This window comes from Fringilla coelebs, assembly GCF_963513975.1.
Source record: "Fringilla coelebs genome assembly, chromosome: Z".
In the NCBI taxonomy this organism is placed as follows: Eukaryota; Metazoa; Chordata; class Aves; order Passeriformes; family Fringillidae; genus Fringilla; species Fringilla coelebs.
This window is the reverse complement of record NC_140031.1, coordinates 45757306-45774751: the sequence shown is the minus strand read 5'-3', so window position 1 is coordinate 45774751 and position 17446 is coordinate 45757306. Positions and strand designations below refer to the sequence as shown.

The window sequence follows — 17446 nt, the reverse complement described above, 5'->3', positions numbered from 1 at the left end:
GCTAGAGAAGTTGTTCAAGCAATGGAGGCTGACTGAAATGTGTTCTGGGCTTATATTTTGATTACATTCCAATATGCAAGGATTTCTTTCAGCAAGAGGTTCCTCTCAAGAAATAGATTTATGTTTTGTATACTCAGCAACAAGACAGTAGCTAATAATAATAAGAGGAGTAAGCTATCTGATTTATATTTGCATGAGGTAACTCCAAAAAATGATCTGACAGGGAGGCGAAAACCACACTGGTTTATGACTGAATCAAACATGATATGGGAGCTTTCAAAGAGGCACGACACACTGACACTGCCTCGACAGGATATGGTTGCCACAGGCTTTCTTACATTTCTTGGAAAATCTCTGACACTTCCTTTTTTTAAAAAAATTATTTGCAAACAAACAGAATGTTTATCCCATGCTTGTCAAATTATATGGACTGTGTCAAATTTTAAACTGCAGTCTTATTTTCCTAATTGGAGTTGCAGTACAGTATTATAATGAGTTCAAATCCCAGATTAATTAGAAAAGAAACCTTAGAAATGTATTTGTTACACACTGGAAATTTCTAATGAGACAATTTAAGAATTTTAAGTGCTATTTATACATGTATGTACTCTTCTGAGAAATAGTTTCCTCATCTCTTTCCGTAAAATTCCCGGCAGCGGTGAGAAGTGGGTCCAAAACATATGGAATTGGATTCTAAAACCTGACTCCACTGGAATTAGGAGGTCCATGATTACAGAAGTTTAGAAAAAATAAAACTTGGTACTGTAATGGAGCTACACTTTATGAAGAAGAAAAGTTTTCTAATATTAGTGGGTTCCAGTCATTCCCAGGAATGACCTACTGTGGGCAAAGCAACTCTGAAATTTAAGGTGACAGAGAGAAAAGTTGCATTGCAACTTGTTGCACTTGTCTCTGCATTATATGTATCTGAAGCTATTTAAATGCCAGATCCTGTTGCTTCTAGTCCTGAAAAAAACCATTTTTTTTGCAATTTACACAGTGAATTTGCTAAAAATAAGTAGGTTTTCTACCAGCCAGACAAGACATTTAGGAAAGCTATGAAAAAGTCAGGTTAAAGAAATCAGAAATTGAACAAAATATACCAAGAATTTTAAAGGATTTCTCAGTTTTGTTCTTATTAACCTAAACAATACAGTATTCACTGAATTTCTACCATAAGCCTATGTTGGTGCAAGGAACACTAATACAAATAAATGTTCTTGATGATTAGTGAACTACAGCTGCCCCTTCCTGATATTAGCAAGGGTTTTTTAAAACCTTGTCTCAATTCTCACCATCAAAAAATGCAGCTACAGAACCGCCATCTATGGGTGTTACCAGAGTTTTTTTTCAATGTGTAGAGTTATGTATGTTAAGGGTGTTCATAGCGCCTTTTGTCCCCCTGCTTTGCAAACAGACATATCTCTCAGTACAGTGTGTTCAGGATACAGCACAGGGCGGAAACTTGCGGTGTTTCTGTTCTGGAGGAAGTACCAGTTTGCTTGTTCATAACCAGCCTCAAATATTTAAATTTGTGAGCCTGCAGAGTGCAAAGGCTGCACCCTACTTGTTACAGTTTGAGTGCTCCTGGACCCGCCAGCTCTTTTTTAACGGGGTTTTCCAAAGCTGTACTTTGTTAGCCACATTGTTGTGCTGCAGGAATAGACTTGGAGCTAACATCCTGCTTGCAGCTGTGTGTGCAGAGATGTGAAACACCCCCTGTACAAACACAGCCTCTGCCCCAGAACACCTGTGCAGCTGGAGCTACAAGTTCACTTCTGTGTAGCTTCACAAGAAATCTGTGTGAAGAAATCTCTGTATGATGTGCAAGTTTTTCACTAGCCATGTGAAACACATAGCCATGATGTTCTACCAGCTGTTTCCCATGTTATTCATCTTCCTCCATGGTAAGAACCATACAAATTTTGATGTGAAAATGTTGGAAATTTCAGGTTCCATTTGCCTTATTTACCTAAGAGGGACAGTGTGTAAGAACTCAAATCAGAGGGAAAAAAAATCACTCTATAATTTCAGCTAAACAATTAATTGAAAAAGATTGTATATACCTAAGGAATTATTTTGAAATAGAAAATGAAAAGGTGAGTGCTTTCCCTGCAGCTGCATCTAAAGAATTCCAGCATGATGTTACTCTTGCTTTTGTTTACTCACTTTTCCTCTGAAGGAAATGGGGATTTTCTCTGGAACACTGAACACCATCTGCTCATGGGTCAAATTAAGCAAATCTCAGAGGACTCATAAGAGCTGCCCCAAAGAATCCTGTGCAGCTGTGAAACAAGACACACCCTTGTACAAATACATTTTGAAATGCCTGAAATCAAATACTACTGCCCCAAGCTGAACACAGTTAGACTGATTGTTTTGATTCAGTGCTGCACTCTGCCTCAGTCACGTCACCAGGATGATGGGAAAATGAACAACCCAAGAAATTCCTTACTGCCCATAAAATGGTGGAGGTTGTTTGGTATGAAGAAACATAAAAGCTGCATTTGTATTTGATTAATTTAAATTAGTTTATGTCTCATACATATTAACTCAGGGATAGGTCCATATGCTTTATTTCATATATAATTCCTAACTCAGAAAATAATTATTGTCCTTATATTTTGCACATATGTTTCAAGTGAAATGCAAAATGTTTAATAATGGTTCTCCTAGATTTTATAGAGTGAAAATGTGGCATCAACTCTTTGCAGTATTTAGTTTCCTTTTAATTTCTTTTGTCTATGCAGCAAAAAAAGAGGGAAAAGAATGAGGGAAAGAGGAGAAGGAGGGGAAAAAAGGTAATGAAAATACAGTTAGACTGTTTTGGTTAAGAAATGTAAGCTCAGAAACAGCAGAATTAGAATTGCCAGAAATTAAGTCAAGGCTTGCCCATTCTTGTTTACGTTTGGACAGACTGTCCCAGCAGTTTTTTAAAAGCCAAATCTACATCCATAGGGATTACTGCTAGAAATTTGATCCTATCATCTTTACTGACATGTTAATATTATGAGTAGCACCATACTCATTAATGGAGTACCCACAGAGTAAATACCAACAATAGAACACTGAGGAAAATCCAGTCCTCCACAAACAAAGGATGAAGAAATGCCAAGATGTTGTTTTGGAACAGCAAAGAACTGAATCTTTGGAAGATTCAGTCTGAGTCAGTGTGTGCAACAACGAACTTGTCAATAAACCAGACCTATTGCATAATAAAGCAAAAAACCAATTTCCTTGTTGCTCTCTCCTGCTGCTGTTATTGTAGAGCTAAACAGTTGGAAAAACGGGAAAATGAAAATGTCTAAACAATGCTTTTCTATAATGAGAACCCAAAAGGTCATCTGCTGTTGTTTTAGAACACAGCTTATTGTGTTTCAGTCTTCTCGTCATATGATCCTCTGGAAATTTCTCTGAACAATTTTATACCTAGTTTTTTAACCTTTTTCTTTGTTTTTGCCTTTGTCTTTTTCCTTTTTTCTTCCTACTGTGAAAGTTAATACTAAAGAAATACAGTTGTCAAAGAAGAAACAAAGACCCAGCATACACACTACACTAATACAGTTGAGACTTCTAAGGCACTGGAAGCTCTGGAGTTCCCAGGCAGCTCATTCCAGAAGTCCCAGAAGATCTGCAGCCTTCAGCATCTGACCAGAAACTAATCTGACAGAAACCTGCTTGAAATCTCTTAGAGCATGGCTCTTGCTAACACTGCAATTTTAAAATTACATAAGGAGTTATGCGTCTGATTTCAGTTAAGTATCTTGCTCCTGTATTTAAATCTAAGGCTTGGTCCTCATGTGTATGAGTCATTATCAATGACTTTGAAACTACAATACATTGTTGTGGTTATGTTTTTGGTTTTTTACTATTTTAGACTTGTTACAGTTTCTCCAATGCCAGAAAACATTTCCCTAGTACTATGTTTTAAGGCAGATGCTCTAATCTTACTTTTCCTATGCATTCTCTAAACCAAGGATTTACTACAAATCTAGCTGAAAAAGAAGACACTTCATTGTACAAACTGTCAAACATAAATAAAGCTCATGTTCACAGTCCTGCCCTTTAGCAAGAAGAATAAAATCCGCAAAACATGTTTTTTCATACTGACAATTAAATGTAATGCTAGTAACACAAATCAGTCTGCTAAAGCTGCATTCCTTTTAATCATATGCATCTTAATAATCTTAGTACAGGTCAGTGAGATATGACTTTGTTTACTGTGGCTTTTACATTGGCATTGGGCAGACAAGAGTTTGCCTTTCCAAGTACAACTTATTGCACTAAATACACTAAAACTTAATGGAACTAAAATCTGAGCACATAATTGAGTGCTTGTAGAAGAGCCCTGTGATGAAATTAAAAAGACAAAAAAAAAAAAAAACCCAGAAAAACACCCACCCAACCAAACAAAAATCCTACTTTTTTTTTCACCTCTATTTTAGAAAGATGAAATACAAGAAGGTATATAGATGGACTCCGTTTGTCAGCATTAATGGGGTAGTCAGAACTAGTAGCTGGTACTGATCTCACTTTTGCTTATTTTAGCATTTCCCAATTTAGTCTGGCATATCAGATGAAGGTTTTTCTAATTTGGTGGAAAACAGATAAACTGAGAATGATTTGGTTTAGTAGCAGTAGGCTGTATTTTAATGATTAAAGATGACAAAGTAGGAGGGATGAAATTACTAGTTACTTGTACAACTTCAAAGAAAATATGAAGCTTTTAAAGCTATCAATGACAGGGATGCAAGAGTTCATCCTGCAGATGTTCTTTGATACTCCTGTCATAATACTACAGGGGCTTAGAAGTGAGGTAATTTTAAATAATCCTTAGAAGTTGGTAGCACATCAGACTACCTGTGTTTCTTTGGAAACACAGAAAAAGTTTAGAAAATAAGGCACAAGTACAGGATAGAAAAAGGTCAAACTTTGTACTTTATTAACTTATTCTGTAGGTTTTTCCCTATATAAATATGTGTGTATATATGTATATGTATATGCATGTGTATGCATATGTGTGTAAGCATATACATGTATAAGAATGCCTGTAGTGGGGCACTGTGTCAACGTAATTGAAGTAGCTCTGGTTCATCAGAAACATTTAGTAGTAGCTGCTAAATGCTACTACTACTACTACTATCCACATTTATACTGCTACTACAGTAGAAGTAGCAGTAGCTCAGGATGGTTTAATTAACTATGCAGAAAAGGACAGAGTGCAAATGGTGAGAAATCAGTGGTGAAAATTGTAGGCTTTTTGCCCCCCAACTTCAGCTGAGTGGTTTGTGAAGCACTTGGCTTTGCATAAAGACAGTCAAGTATCATTCTATGCTGAGGTCTAGCAACAGCAGTTTGGAATAGCTTTGAAATCCTAGATTATGTGCTAGTGAACTGAGGAGAGAGGAGGTGGAAAAATTCAGATAATAGGAAAAAGAAACTGGAGAGAGAGAGAGAGCCGTGCAGGGAGACACTTCTAGTCCATGCAGAATACAAAACCACACTTTAGAGGATGGTAATTCCTCTAGATAATAGGAAATTCCTCATACAAACCCCTTCTTCTTAGTATGTCTTTGAGTTAAATTAAAATCTGTGAATGTTTTTGTGGCAATTCTTAGTTATTTTCTTACCTATTCCTGCCTGTAAAAGTCTGGTGATTCAAACGTGCTCATGGCTGAATTAAGCACTTTTGAAGTGATATGGAAAAGGAGACATGAGACTTAATCCAAATGCTTGGAAAGAAATTAGCTCACTCAAGCTAAAATATTCTTGTTACTGGTCCTTGGTTTAAAGAAAGAAGATTTCCATTTTAGGGAACAGCTAGTAAGCCAGGGATCTGTTCCTGGGATGTGTGCCAACACTGAGACAGTCATTCAACTGGGTGAGACCCAAAGCAGCACCCACTATATTTTTCTGACTGGGTTAAGGGTCAGTGCACTAGACTGACAGACATTCAGTCAGAGAAACCATGGCACAAAGTGCCCATGACTCATTGGAAAGGGCCTGGTACCAATGCACGTTTTCTATGGATCTTCTTATCCCAATAACGTTAACAATGGCTCTGCCCTGGTTTCAGTTAATTTCTTTTCAGTAGATGGTACAAGTGCTGTGTTTTGGATTGGAATGAGAATGGTACTAATAAGACACTAATGTTTTGGAGTTTTGCTAGTCATATTTATCCTTAGTCAAGGATTTTTCTTCCTTGTCTCATGCTCTGTCATGAGACAGAGAAAAGGTAGGGAAAATAAACTGGAAGGAAATATTGCTGGGACAGGTGACCTGAACTGACCAAAAGTTCTGCGTCTCCACACCATAGAACTTGATGGTCAGTATACAAAATGTTAAGTGCAATCAATCTGGGTTCAGGAAGGGGTGTTTGGCATCAGCCAGAAAAACTGGAGAGACAAACTGTGTACCACTTTATAGAAAAAAAATCATTGTTATGATTCTAATTATTAAGATTATGATTATGATTATGATTATTTTCAAATATTATTTTATTTTATTTTCAAACAGTATGTACTTTTTATCTCAATATACAAGTTTCACTTTTATTCTCCTCCCCATTCTACTGGGATGAAGGAGGAAGACAGGAAAAGGTAAAGCATGGTGTTTCATGTCCAGCTGGGCTTAAAACCATAGCAGGCTCATCTGTTCCCTGAGCTCTCCCTGTGTGTAAAATTCAGAGAAACTGTAGTGTGATCAACAAGAAGAGCTGTAACCCTTAATCAAAAATTTCATAGATCCAACTTCTTTAGCTTAGTTTTCCTATCCCACAGATACTGCTCCATAATCACAGATCTCATGATTTTCCTGCAAAAATACTCTGCTTTGAGCTGGACTGTAGAGGACACAGAAATATTCTGGGTTTTTTTGAAAGGAATGTCCCTGGAAAATCTTTTCCATTATTTCGCATTGATATTTCATGACAATGATACAAAGAAGATATTTGAGAGCATTTAGCTTAATCCTTTTTTTGCTATGAGAAAATATGAATCTGAATCCAAGTGAATGGATATTTGTACAAATTTAAAGTATTGTAATAGCACATATCTTCTTCTGTACTTTGTTTGCCACATGGTATTTTTAAAAAATGAGGAAAATGAATGTGTGACAGGGATCCTCCTGACAAAGGAGATCATTCCTCCCCTGGGCAAATACAAGATTCTGCTAAAAGAGAGATGCTTCTAGAAACTGGAGAGATTAACAGAGGAAAAAGAGCAAATAAAAGACAGCCAAGACACAGACAGAATCACAGAATTAATTTGGTTGGAAAATAGATCTGAGATCATTGAGCCCAACCTATGACCAAACACCACAGCAATTAGACTATGGCACTAAGTGCCACATCCAGCCTTTCCCTCAACACCTCCAAGTGACTTCACTATGTCCCTGGATAGCCCATTCCAATATCTAGTCACTCTTTCTGTGAAGACCCTCCCCTGGGGCAGCTTGGGACTATTTCCTCCCATCCTGTCACTGGTTGTCTGGGAGACTAGGCTGATTCCCTCCTGGCTACAATCTCCTTTCAGGGAGTTGTAGAGAGTGATAAGGCCTCTGCTGAGACTCATTTTCTCCAGGCTCAGCCTCTCTTCACAGGACTTGTGCTCCAGACCCTTCCCCAGCTCTGTTGCCCTTCTCTGAACACACTCAAGCACCTCAATGTCCTTGGTAAATTTTGAGGGGCCCAAAACTGAAGCCAGCACTCGAGGTGTGGACGCACCGGTGCCCAGTACAGGAGGACAGTCCCTATTCTGGTCCTACTGTGCACACATTTCTGACCCAGGCCAGGATGCTGTTGGCCTGCTGGGCCACCTGGGCACAGCTATTGTTCAGCCAGTTATTGACAAGCACCCACAGGCACTTTTTTTGCTGGGCACTGTCCAGCCACTCAATTTCCAGCCTGTAACTCTGAATGGGGTTGCTGTAGGCAAAGTGCAGGACCCAGAAATTTGCCTTGTTGAACCTCCCTACCTTTGGTTGGCCCATCAACCCAGCCTGTCCAGGTCCCTCTGCAGAGCTTTCCTACCCTCCTGCAGACCAACACTCCTGTGCAACTTGGTATCATTCACATACTTGCTAACTATAGACTCAATCCTCTCATCCAGACCATCAATAATTAAGTGGGACTGGGCCAACACTGATCCCCAAGAGAACATGAACAAAAAACCTCCTACTTTCTGGGAATTAGAGGGAATTATAGCATCAGTTGCAATTGAAAAAAAAAAAAATCATGCTTGAAATACAGCATTTGCAAAGATACAGTGGGTAGGGAGATATTTGCTCATAAACTTTCAAATTTTTATTCTGTCAAGTGCAATAATTTCTAATTTTCTCATTTTCAAAGGTTACTGTTTTAGCTTATACTCTAATAAATAAAGTCCTTTGGCCTTCTTAAGTGAATTTGATTTCAAGAAGGTCTAGTCAGACTCAAAGCAAAAAAAATAGGTAACAGATTTAAAATACCCAAGCAGGAAAAGATCAAGCTCACATTTCTGAAGAAATTTTTTCATTAAATAATGAAAAACCTATGAACAGATGAATTTTCAACAAGACAAAATTCACCTTAAAATCAAATTCAAAAGTGTCCTGTGGTTCCCAAACTCTAGAGAGTCAAGCATTTGCTGCATTCTTGAGCTAGACCTCATTTCTGAAAATCATTCCATTAAGGTTCTGAAAAGTTTTATCTTAAACAGAGTGGTGTTTTTTAATAGACCTCTTAAAGTACAAAGACACAGTTCGCCTAATATGGTGAAAAACAAGGAGGCAAATGCAAACTGTAGATATTGACAAAGGGATATATAGCACAATGGAGAGGTAAGAAGAAAAAGAAATCTGAATAATTACATAAAATCTAGCTCTCTCCAGTTTCATCCTGGTCACTTGTCACTCTCTAACACTTACAGCACAAAGATACAAGTAAAAGAGCTAAAACAGAAATATTTGTCAGTAAAGTAGCTTTCTAACTGCTCATGTAGCCCTGAAAAATTCAGTGCCGTTGAAAGTTTGTGAACCACACCCATTTGCAAGCTTTGCCCTAACTCATCTGTTTCTGAGAACAGAAGCCAGAATTGTTTAATGACAAGTACCAGCTTTTGTTCACAAACACAAATTTAAAGATTAATTATGCTACACTCACTGGACTTGCACTCAAGAGATGGCCCAGAATTCTAAAAGATGTTATAAAAGAGCCCTGTACTACTTTAAAATTGTGCAGAATCAGCATCTTTTCTAGACTTATTCAAAGAGACTTCAACCTTTGCAGCTGTGCAATAGGGGAATCAGCAAAGGGAGGAGTGAAAGAGCCCTTCTGTGTCAGTTAGGTCGTTCACTTATCACTGAACTTCAACCTTAAAAAAAAAAAAAGCTGCTTGGTGGCATTTATACAGACAATTTTACCAGTATTAAAAAAAGTAAATCACACAATGCCTAAGGGAGAACTGTTCATACCATATATAAACACTGCTAATTAATAATCAACAGTATACTGCTGGTTTATACTGTGACATGGACATGGGATCATGGGAGTATAAAATACAGGCATTTTTGTTTAGAATTTGTCATATCTGGAGGGAAACTCTATCGTAATACTTCCTTTGAAGCATAAAAACAACATGGCTGAACTCATTTTTTGTTCGGTGCAAGTATAAAATGAACTTCTCCAAAACCAGCTATACAGTTGGCTATTAATAGTGCCCATGGCATACTGGTTAACAAAACAGTTGGTCAGACACCACAGTCATGCAGAAATTGGTTGCCTGAAGGAGTGATCGCTTAGGAGAGAGTTAGGGTAACAGGCTTCACTACTTCTGTTACTTTAACCAGTCTTACAGCTCTCATATGTGGGGAGTTCTTACCAGCACACTACTGTTCTCAAACTGTTTCTGAGGCTGATTCTGAAGCCAGTATGCAATGAGTTTGGATTTGCAAATCTCCTTGTCACTTTTTCCACTACTGCATTCTGGCTTGGAGAAAACAAACCAAGTACTGTAGTTCAATCTGTCCCTATTTCTACATTCTGTCTTTCAAAGTCATCTTGTATAAGTAAGAACAAGTCTTACAGTGCTCTTCAAATCAGGAATTAGCATTGATGCTATTTATGAAAATTTTTGCAGATATCTCTTAAAGTGTTCACTTAGAGTGAGATAGAATAAACTGCACATTCACTAAGCCTGGGATGATTTCTGGCATTTTCCCACTGTAATAGAATGCTGGAAAAGTCTTATATTTAATTTGGGCAATGGGTGGGACTGAGTAATTTTCCTCTACTGAATAATTTTATCAGAATTGTAAGATTTTTCCTTGCTTTTCAAAGAATGAGACACGGACATCAAAAGAAAACAAGAGGAAAACTGTTTCATCCATAATGATAGCATCAGCTCACAGTTTGGCTGCAGTCAGAGAACTTGATTATGTTAGATACATTCCTTGTCCTTACTATGCACAAAGAAGCATTTTACCATTAAGAAAAAGACATATTCTGTGAAGAAATATTGATGTGTATGGCACGGTACACACCTATGGAGCAGTCCTTGACATAAAATGAACATTAGCAATGGCTTGTTGTTCTGGACCTAGTTATATTTCTGAGTTGAGTTGGTGTCTATGAATTTAGGACTAAACTTCAGCCAACACGGTCACAGAAATTGTGGTACCCAATGTAACTCATTTACATCAAAATCAGGTATTCCTGCTTACCATGCACAGTACAGATTCACACACAGATATGTGTGTACAAATAATATTTATAAGGCCACATGTGTGTGTGTATGTATACTTGCATATATTTAGACATCAGTATGAAATTCAAGTATCTACTCACAGGAATTCCCTTGGTGAGACAAAAACCACAACACTAAATTTTGTTCTCCTACAATGGAATGATGCACACTATATCTTCCTCTTTGATTAAAGACAGATGAATATTCTCCTGCTGTGGGTCTACCCTGAAAGCAACGTCATATGTTGCTTTTGTAAAAAGAATTTGTACATTTTAAAAAGAAGATGTGTTTATTTTCTGCATATGAAGCATGCAATTGTGATACAAAATCAATAAGTATATTATTCTTATATCCTAGAAGAGCTATCATCACAGATTAAGTTTGCCAGAAAAGAAGCCGAAGGGAAAAAAAAGGTAGGAAAGAGCAAAAATATTTATTTTATTTATGTATCTCCACTTAAATGCATCTGAAGATATATGTTCTATGAAGACATACTGTTTTAATTATGACAGTTTTCTATGCTTATAAATGACTCTCCACATGAAAGAAAATTAAGTATAAACCAAAATAGACAGTACAATGCCTAGTTCATGCTTTTTCAAGGAAACACTTACAGATCACTGTAGACAAGGCCATAAATCTGTGCTGTGCTGTGATGGTAGATTCCTCTCAGGATAATTAGAAGAAGGATAACAACAAAAGCTGGAAGCCCCCAACTCAAAAGGAAGTAAAGCAGATAGCGTCTCTCTGTGTGTTCATCATTCATCACAAGGACATACCAGAAATTAACCGCCTGAAGAATAAAGCACAAAAACAATCAGTAGACTTGCTGGTCATAAACTGCCAAAAACCAAATTACTCTGAAGGTGACAATGCAGCATATTTCTGCCCTGGTGCAGGTGTATGTATAAATGCTATTCAAAATAATTAACAAAATGCTATTCAAAATGCAAACAAAAATACTTTGTCCTCACTTTTTCTCCTTAAGTAATGAAAAGACATTATAAAAACAATATGCCTATTTATATAACTATTTTGAATTAGACTAACAGAGAAAGAGACACCCTCTTTAGTAGAGAACACTACTTTTGCAATGTAAAAACAGCTTTTTGGGGCAAAAGTCACTTTTTTCTCAAGGTGTCATACCTTCACATAGAAGACTGGCATATAGTATTTCCAAATCTTATCTGTATTTAATATTTTTTATTTTATTGTTCAGCTGTATGTATCTTGTAGGAAACACACGAAGCTCCTTTGATGGTTCTGTGATCCTGTTCTGGGCTCAGCAGTACAATACAGACAAGAGTAAGTCCAGCAATGGTTCATGTGGATTACAGAGGGATGTAAAACTTCTCCCATGAGGGGAGGCTGAGGGACCTGTGGCTGTTCAGCCTGGAAAGAGAATGCTCAGGGGGATCATATCCATATGGATAAACATCTATAAAGAGTCAGTGACAAAGGAGACACTCTCCTCAGTGATGCCCAGTAGTGGGGCAAGAGGCGATGGGCCCAAATTAACATGTAAGAAGCTCCACCTGCATTCAAGAAAAAGCTTTCTTACTGTGAGGGTGGTCAAACACTGGGCCAAGATGCCCAGAGGGGTTGCGGAGTATGTGTCCTTAGATAATCAAAACCAAACTGACCATGGTCCTGAACAACCTGCCCTAGTCGTTTGAGGTAGGGTGTTGCACTAGACAGCCTCAAGGTACCCCTAAAACTTCAATGGTTCTATGATTCTGTGTAATATATGCATAACAGTTTGAGAAAAAACTGTGAATAAATGAATGTAAACTCACAGGCATCTCTAAGACAATCTGTGTTTTCTTATGATCAACTCATCATCTAACAGCATAATGGGGTTTAAAAATCAAAATAGTAGAATAGCTGAAACCCCTTGAGAGAATCGATAGTATGAGTAAGGAAACCCTTCAAGTAAAGCAGAAAACATATAGCTTGGATATTTGAATTTTCTTCAATTTGTTCATAGTAGAAACACTGTCATGTGAGCGTTTTTTAAAGCACATGTACACACTACTGTCTAATAAACAACTAAGCTATCCATAATAAAATATGTTTTTTTAAATTTTTTTTTTCACTTCCTCCACTTCAAAAATGTTATACCACCTACAGGTCCGCATGCTATGTTATGATTTTTGATCTTTTATATGAGGTGCATAAGGGATTATTTTCTTTTGCATATAAGGTATCTAATTTGAGCTTGTGCCTTTAAGCATGTCTTGTCAGTCAATGGAGACAGAACAGGCACCTTCAGGCACTCATTAATCCTAACACAAGCATAATCATCTCTCTCTATGGCCTACACAAGATTTTAATATAATAATATTGATTTACATTCTTCATTTTCAGCCATCTATTGTAAAGATAAGTAAAAATTCATATACTGTGACAAGACCATGCAACATGATTATTTTATTGAGGGAAATTTCGCACATTTCCCTCGGTCAAGGGCTTGTCTACCCCTTTGCTCAGGAACACCTCATTTTCACATTGAAGTGCTTAATTAGTTGTTTCTGGATTCCTTCTGTAGGTCTCATTAGTCACCTATAATTTCAGATTTTTTTCTGTGATTTATATTGTATGAATATGCAATACTTTCTCTCATTGATAATAAAGAATATTGCGTGGTAGCAACTTGTTTGAAAAAGGTTAGTAACTGTTTTAAATGCCTTTTTTAGAGAATGAGATTTCATAGATATATATATACAGTGTATATAATTAGATTAATTATGTATTAACTATTATGTCTTTTTTGGGTTTTTTTGGTGATTGGTGCTATATGAACACAGGCAAAGTTTATTTTCCTTAAAAGATCGCAGGTAAATCCCACCACATAACTGAAACTATTCTGTGTAGGTTGAAAGAACACAGAAAAACTATTAATTCCTTTGCTGAACATGCATAGGAAGAAAATATTAAACAGATGAAAATTGTATTTGGACAAAAAAATCCACAGCTTGTGGAGATATTTGTTTGTTCTGTTCACTTTTACATGGGACTGAAAACTCTTTCAAAATTCTATTTGTCCCTTCATGTCAGTAAACATACTTCAACTACATGCCCTTATAGTGCTGGCTAGGCTGTGCCTCACTGAAAGCACTTCCAGACAGCCAAATCCTTGAACTATATATGCCATTACACTCAGGGACGGTTGATTCTACTAATTCTGACAATCTGGTGAACATTGTTCTCAGTCACCCAACTGAAATTGCTTTCTATGAAGTCATACCTTATGGCCTTGTTCTCTGTTTGGTTAGTCATATTTAGTTATTTCACCACATTTATCACAGCTGCTGTAAAGGTGTAAGTGAGGTTGGATTGTCCACATTTTCTTCACAGTTACATTTGTATTTTGATAATTACTAGTTCTCATATTCAACCCCTTTTGATGCTTCAAAATGTAATCAATTAAATAATACAGGAGCTAATTTTAGCAAATCCTTTCCTGTTGCCATTCTACAACAATTACCAGTTGAACAGAAAAATAAAATGTACAGTCCATTTTCCAGCTGCTCAGGTGGAAGAACAAATGGGCAAGTTGTGATTTGTTCTGATATAGAATGCAAAATAATTGTTTAGTCACATAACACTCTAATGAGACAATGTGAACTTCAGTGAAGGTTTTTTTCTTTTTAAATGAAGCAATTAATGGAAATTACATTCTCAAACCTGGGACACATTTATTTAATTATTTAATTATTCATTCATTTATCTTTAGTGATAATCAGAGAATTTTAGAATTTTTTGTGTTGGAAGGAGCCATCTAGTTCCCCATCTCCCACCACTTGACATTTTCCACTGGACCAGTGTCCTATTACCAGCCAGAACAGGGTCAATTTTTGCAGTAGCCATGGCTGGGACCCAGAGGTTATCCTGCATCACCTCCCATCACTGCTGGGGTTTGGGGGAAGGAACCCTTCTGGGGAGAAGGGGTTTGTTCTGGGTCAGCTAGTGTGGTTCAGGAAGCAGCTGTGTGGGGCTGTTTCTGTGTGTCTTTCACCTCTTTCTTGTACCCTCTGTCAGTATCGTAGTACTGTTTATCCCTTATCTCATTGCTGTTTCCAGCCCATTGCTCTTTTCTCAACCCATGATCTTTGCCGGGCAGAGGTGGGGGGAGGCTGGGAGCAAGAGAGCAGTGCATGGATTCAGTGGGAGCACTAAACTGGAGAATACCAGCCCTGAAGGAGGACAACAAAGTTGTTCCAAGTCTCATCTCCAAACTGCCCTTGAACACTTCCAAGGATGAAGTAGCCACAACCTCGGCAACCTGTTCCAGTGCCCCACCACCTGGGATAATCTGCAGATAGCTGGCAAACAACAGGTGCAAAATAAAATAATTTCCAATTCACTAGGAAAACTTTTATTTTCCTTCTTTCTTTTTACAAATAGTTGGAGGTGTCATTTTATAATACTTGTATTCTTTTATATAATTCCTTTTTTGAAGCTGTTAAGCAGCCTATTAATTATACTTAAAATAAAAAGCATCAAACTTACATTAAGATCAGTAGACATCTTACAAGTCTGACATAAATTTATAAAAATTTATAGAAAATTTAAAGTGCCATTAAATTGATGCAGGAGAAAGATTCAGATATGGGTGATAGCAAGTTCATGGTTTTCATTCTGGTTCACTTGTTGAATTGACACTTTTGCTGTTAATTTAATTCACTCTAGCAATAGCTCAAGAAAGCACAAAGAATAATATTTTTCCATAATTTTACTCTGTGTCAGAATGGGCAAGCAAAAATTACAGATTTTTTTTTTTAATAACAGCTTCTAATTTTTTTTTTCTGTAACTTACTTTTTGCAACATGTTAGAAAATACTAAGAGAAGAAACTTATTTTCCTTGTCACGATGAAAGACACTTAGTGCATGCTCCTAAGATAAATCCATTTGAAAATACAGGTTTATGTTCTTCAGCTGTACAAAGGAACACTTGTCACAATGAAGACCTCTGGGTGTCTGACATAATATAAGGCAAACATTTCAGGCCCATAAAGAGCCATTTGCACTTTGCTTACTCCTTTTCTTCTGCAGTTAAGAAAGCTTCATCTTTCTAAAAATTGGGTAATGCTATTAACTTTCTGTGGCTCCTCCATATAAAAAGCAAGGACCAAGACCATACAATAAAAAAGGGAGAGGAAAAAACAGACAAGCAAGGATGATTTGATGGAATCTTTGTCCTGATGCTGAAGGTGACTTCTGAGATCCTTTCCATTCTTACATTGCAGTCAATATCTGAATAGTAGTTACATTTGTAGAATATTCTGCTGATATAGAATATCAGCAGAAACACTGATATTGAATATGTCTACAAATACAAGAAGCTAAAAAGAAAACAAGAATTAAAACATGAAGCTATATATAAATTGTTTTGTAAAGAGCATTGACATAAGACAAAATGTGAAGCATAATTACTATACCTAACACCATGCAGAAGATGGAAAAATTACAAAGCAAAAAAAAATTAAGGAATTTATCCTGGAGTCTATAAAGTGAGGATCTTTGATCTGGACCCCAGAAATAAATCTGTGAATGTCTGACTGCACTGTTAAATCTGTGTTTTCTATAGGATTTTGTTGCCTGGAAATGTTGCTCCACCACCTTAAAGTTGCCTGGATTTTGTGGATGGTTCAGTTTCACATAACTGCATGGTGTTTGTACTTGATTATCACATCCACCAGTTTTTGTATCTTGTGATCAAGGCAGCCATTTGCGGATTTGTATGATGTAAGTCAGTGATCAAACAAAAGCACTATGCTATGCAGCCTCATATAGGGGAGAATGACTGCACAAAGGACACAGAATCTTTTCCTGTATTTTTGTTCTTTTTTAGACATAAGTATTTAAGTCCCATTTAAGTATAAATATATTATTCATTCTTCTTTTCAAATCATGTATATAAAGTATACTATGCTGAGAAATACAAACATTAATTTCCCAGACTTTTAAGACTGCTGTTCAAACAGAGGTAGCTTCCCAAACCAATCTGGTTTCCCCTTGGACCCACAAGCTTTTCTAGAGTTGTCACCAATTCAAGCACAGAGATGTCCCCAGCCCTCCTTCCTGTGCCCTGATATAGCTTACTCACTCCATAATGAGATGTATAAATCCAAGACCTATTCCTAGCCAAGAGGAGCAAACTGTAACTGAGGACTGGGTTGATCTATATTTCAGATTATTTCTTTCCTTTTGAGTCTTTCAAAGTTTAGAATTATTCTCAGCTGAAGACCTGCACCTCCAAAAAGGAAAATCATCTTCATTCTGTCTTACTGCTGGGACCTCATTACTCATCGGGCTGATGGATTCCCTCTTAAGCATTTTGTCCTGTCATATATCCATGAAGAGCCTTCATATTTAACACAAGCCTGAGGCTCCACTAAATGCAATGTATTATGCAAATTCTTAGGATTTGACCAAAGTCTACTCAAAAAAAAATAACACTGGATTTCAACTACAGACATAAAAATTACCAACTGTTAACAGTCAAATTTTCTGACTGCCATTATAAGTAATTTTTGCAATTTTTGCAATGTAAAACACATAGAATGAAATGCTATCAAACACTGAATTGCCAAAGCTTGAGGCATCCCAGTAAAAAAGAAAAATGTTACTTTCTCCCAATTAGCCAATGGTGAAGAGCTCTGAAGCAATTTAGGAATAAAGTGAATGAGCAACTGTGAAGAATATGATTTAAAATTTACAA

General features: G+C 36.9%; 1 protein-coding gene across 1 annotated transcript in view; it reads right to left on the bottom strand.

Moving 5' to 3' along the window:
- Positions 1-17446, bottom strand: part of ADGRV1 (adhesion G protein-coupled receptor V1) — a gene marked incomplete at its 5' end in the record, with an annotated part of 277332 nt that overhangs the window by 55733 nt on the left and 204153 nt on the right. The window contains one exon of the mRNA XM_084224720.1: positions 11336-11514. Within this exon, the coding sequence (XP_084080846.1) occupies positions 11336-11514 (179 nt within the window). The remainder of the gene's footprint in view (positions 1-11335; positions 11515-17446) is intronic.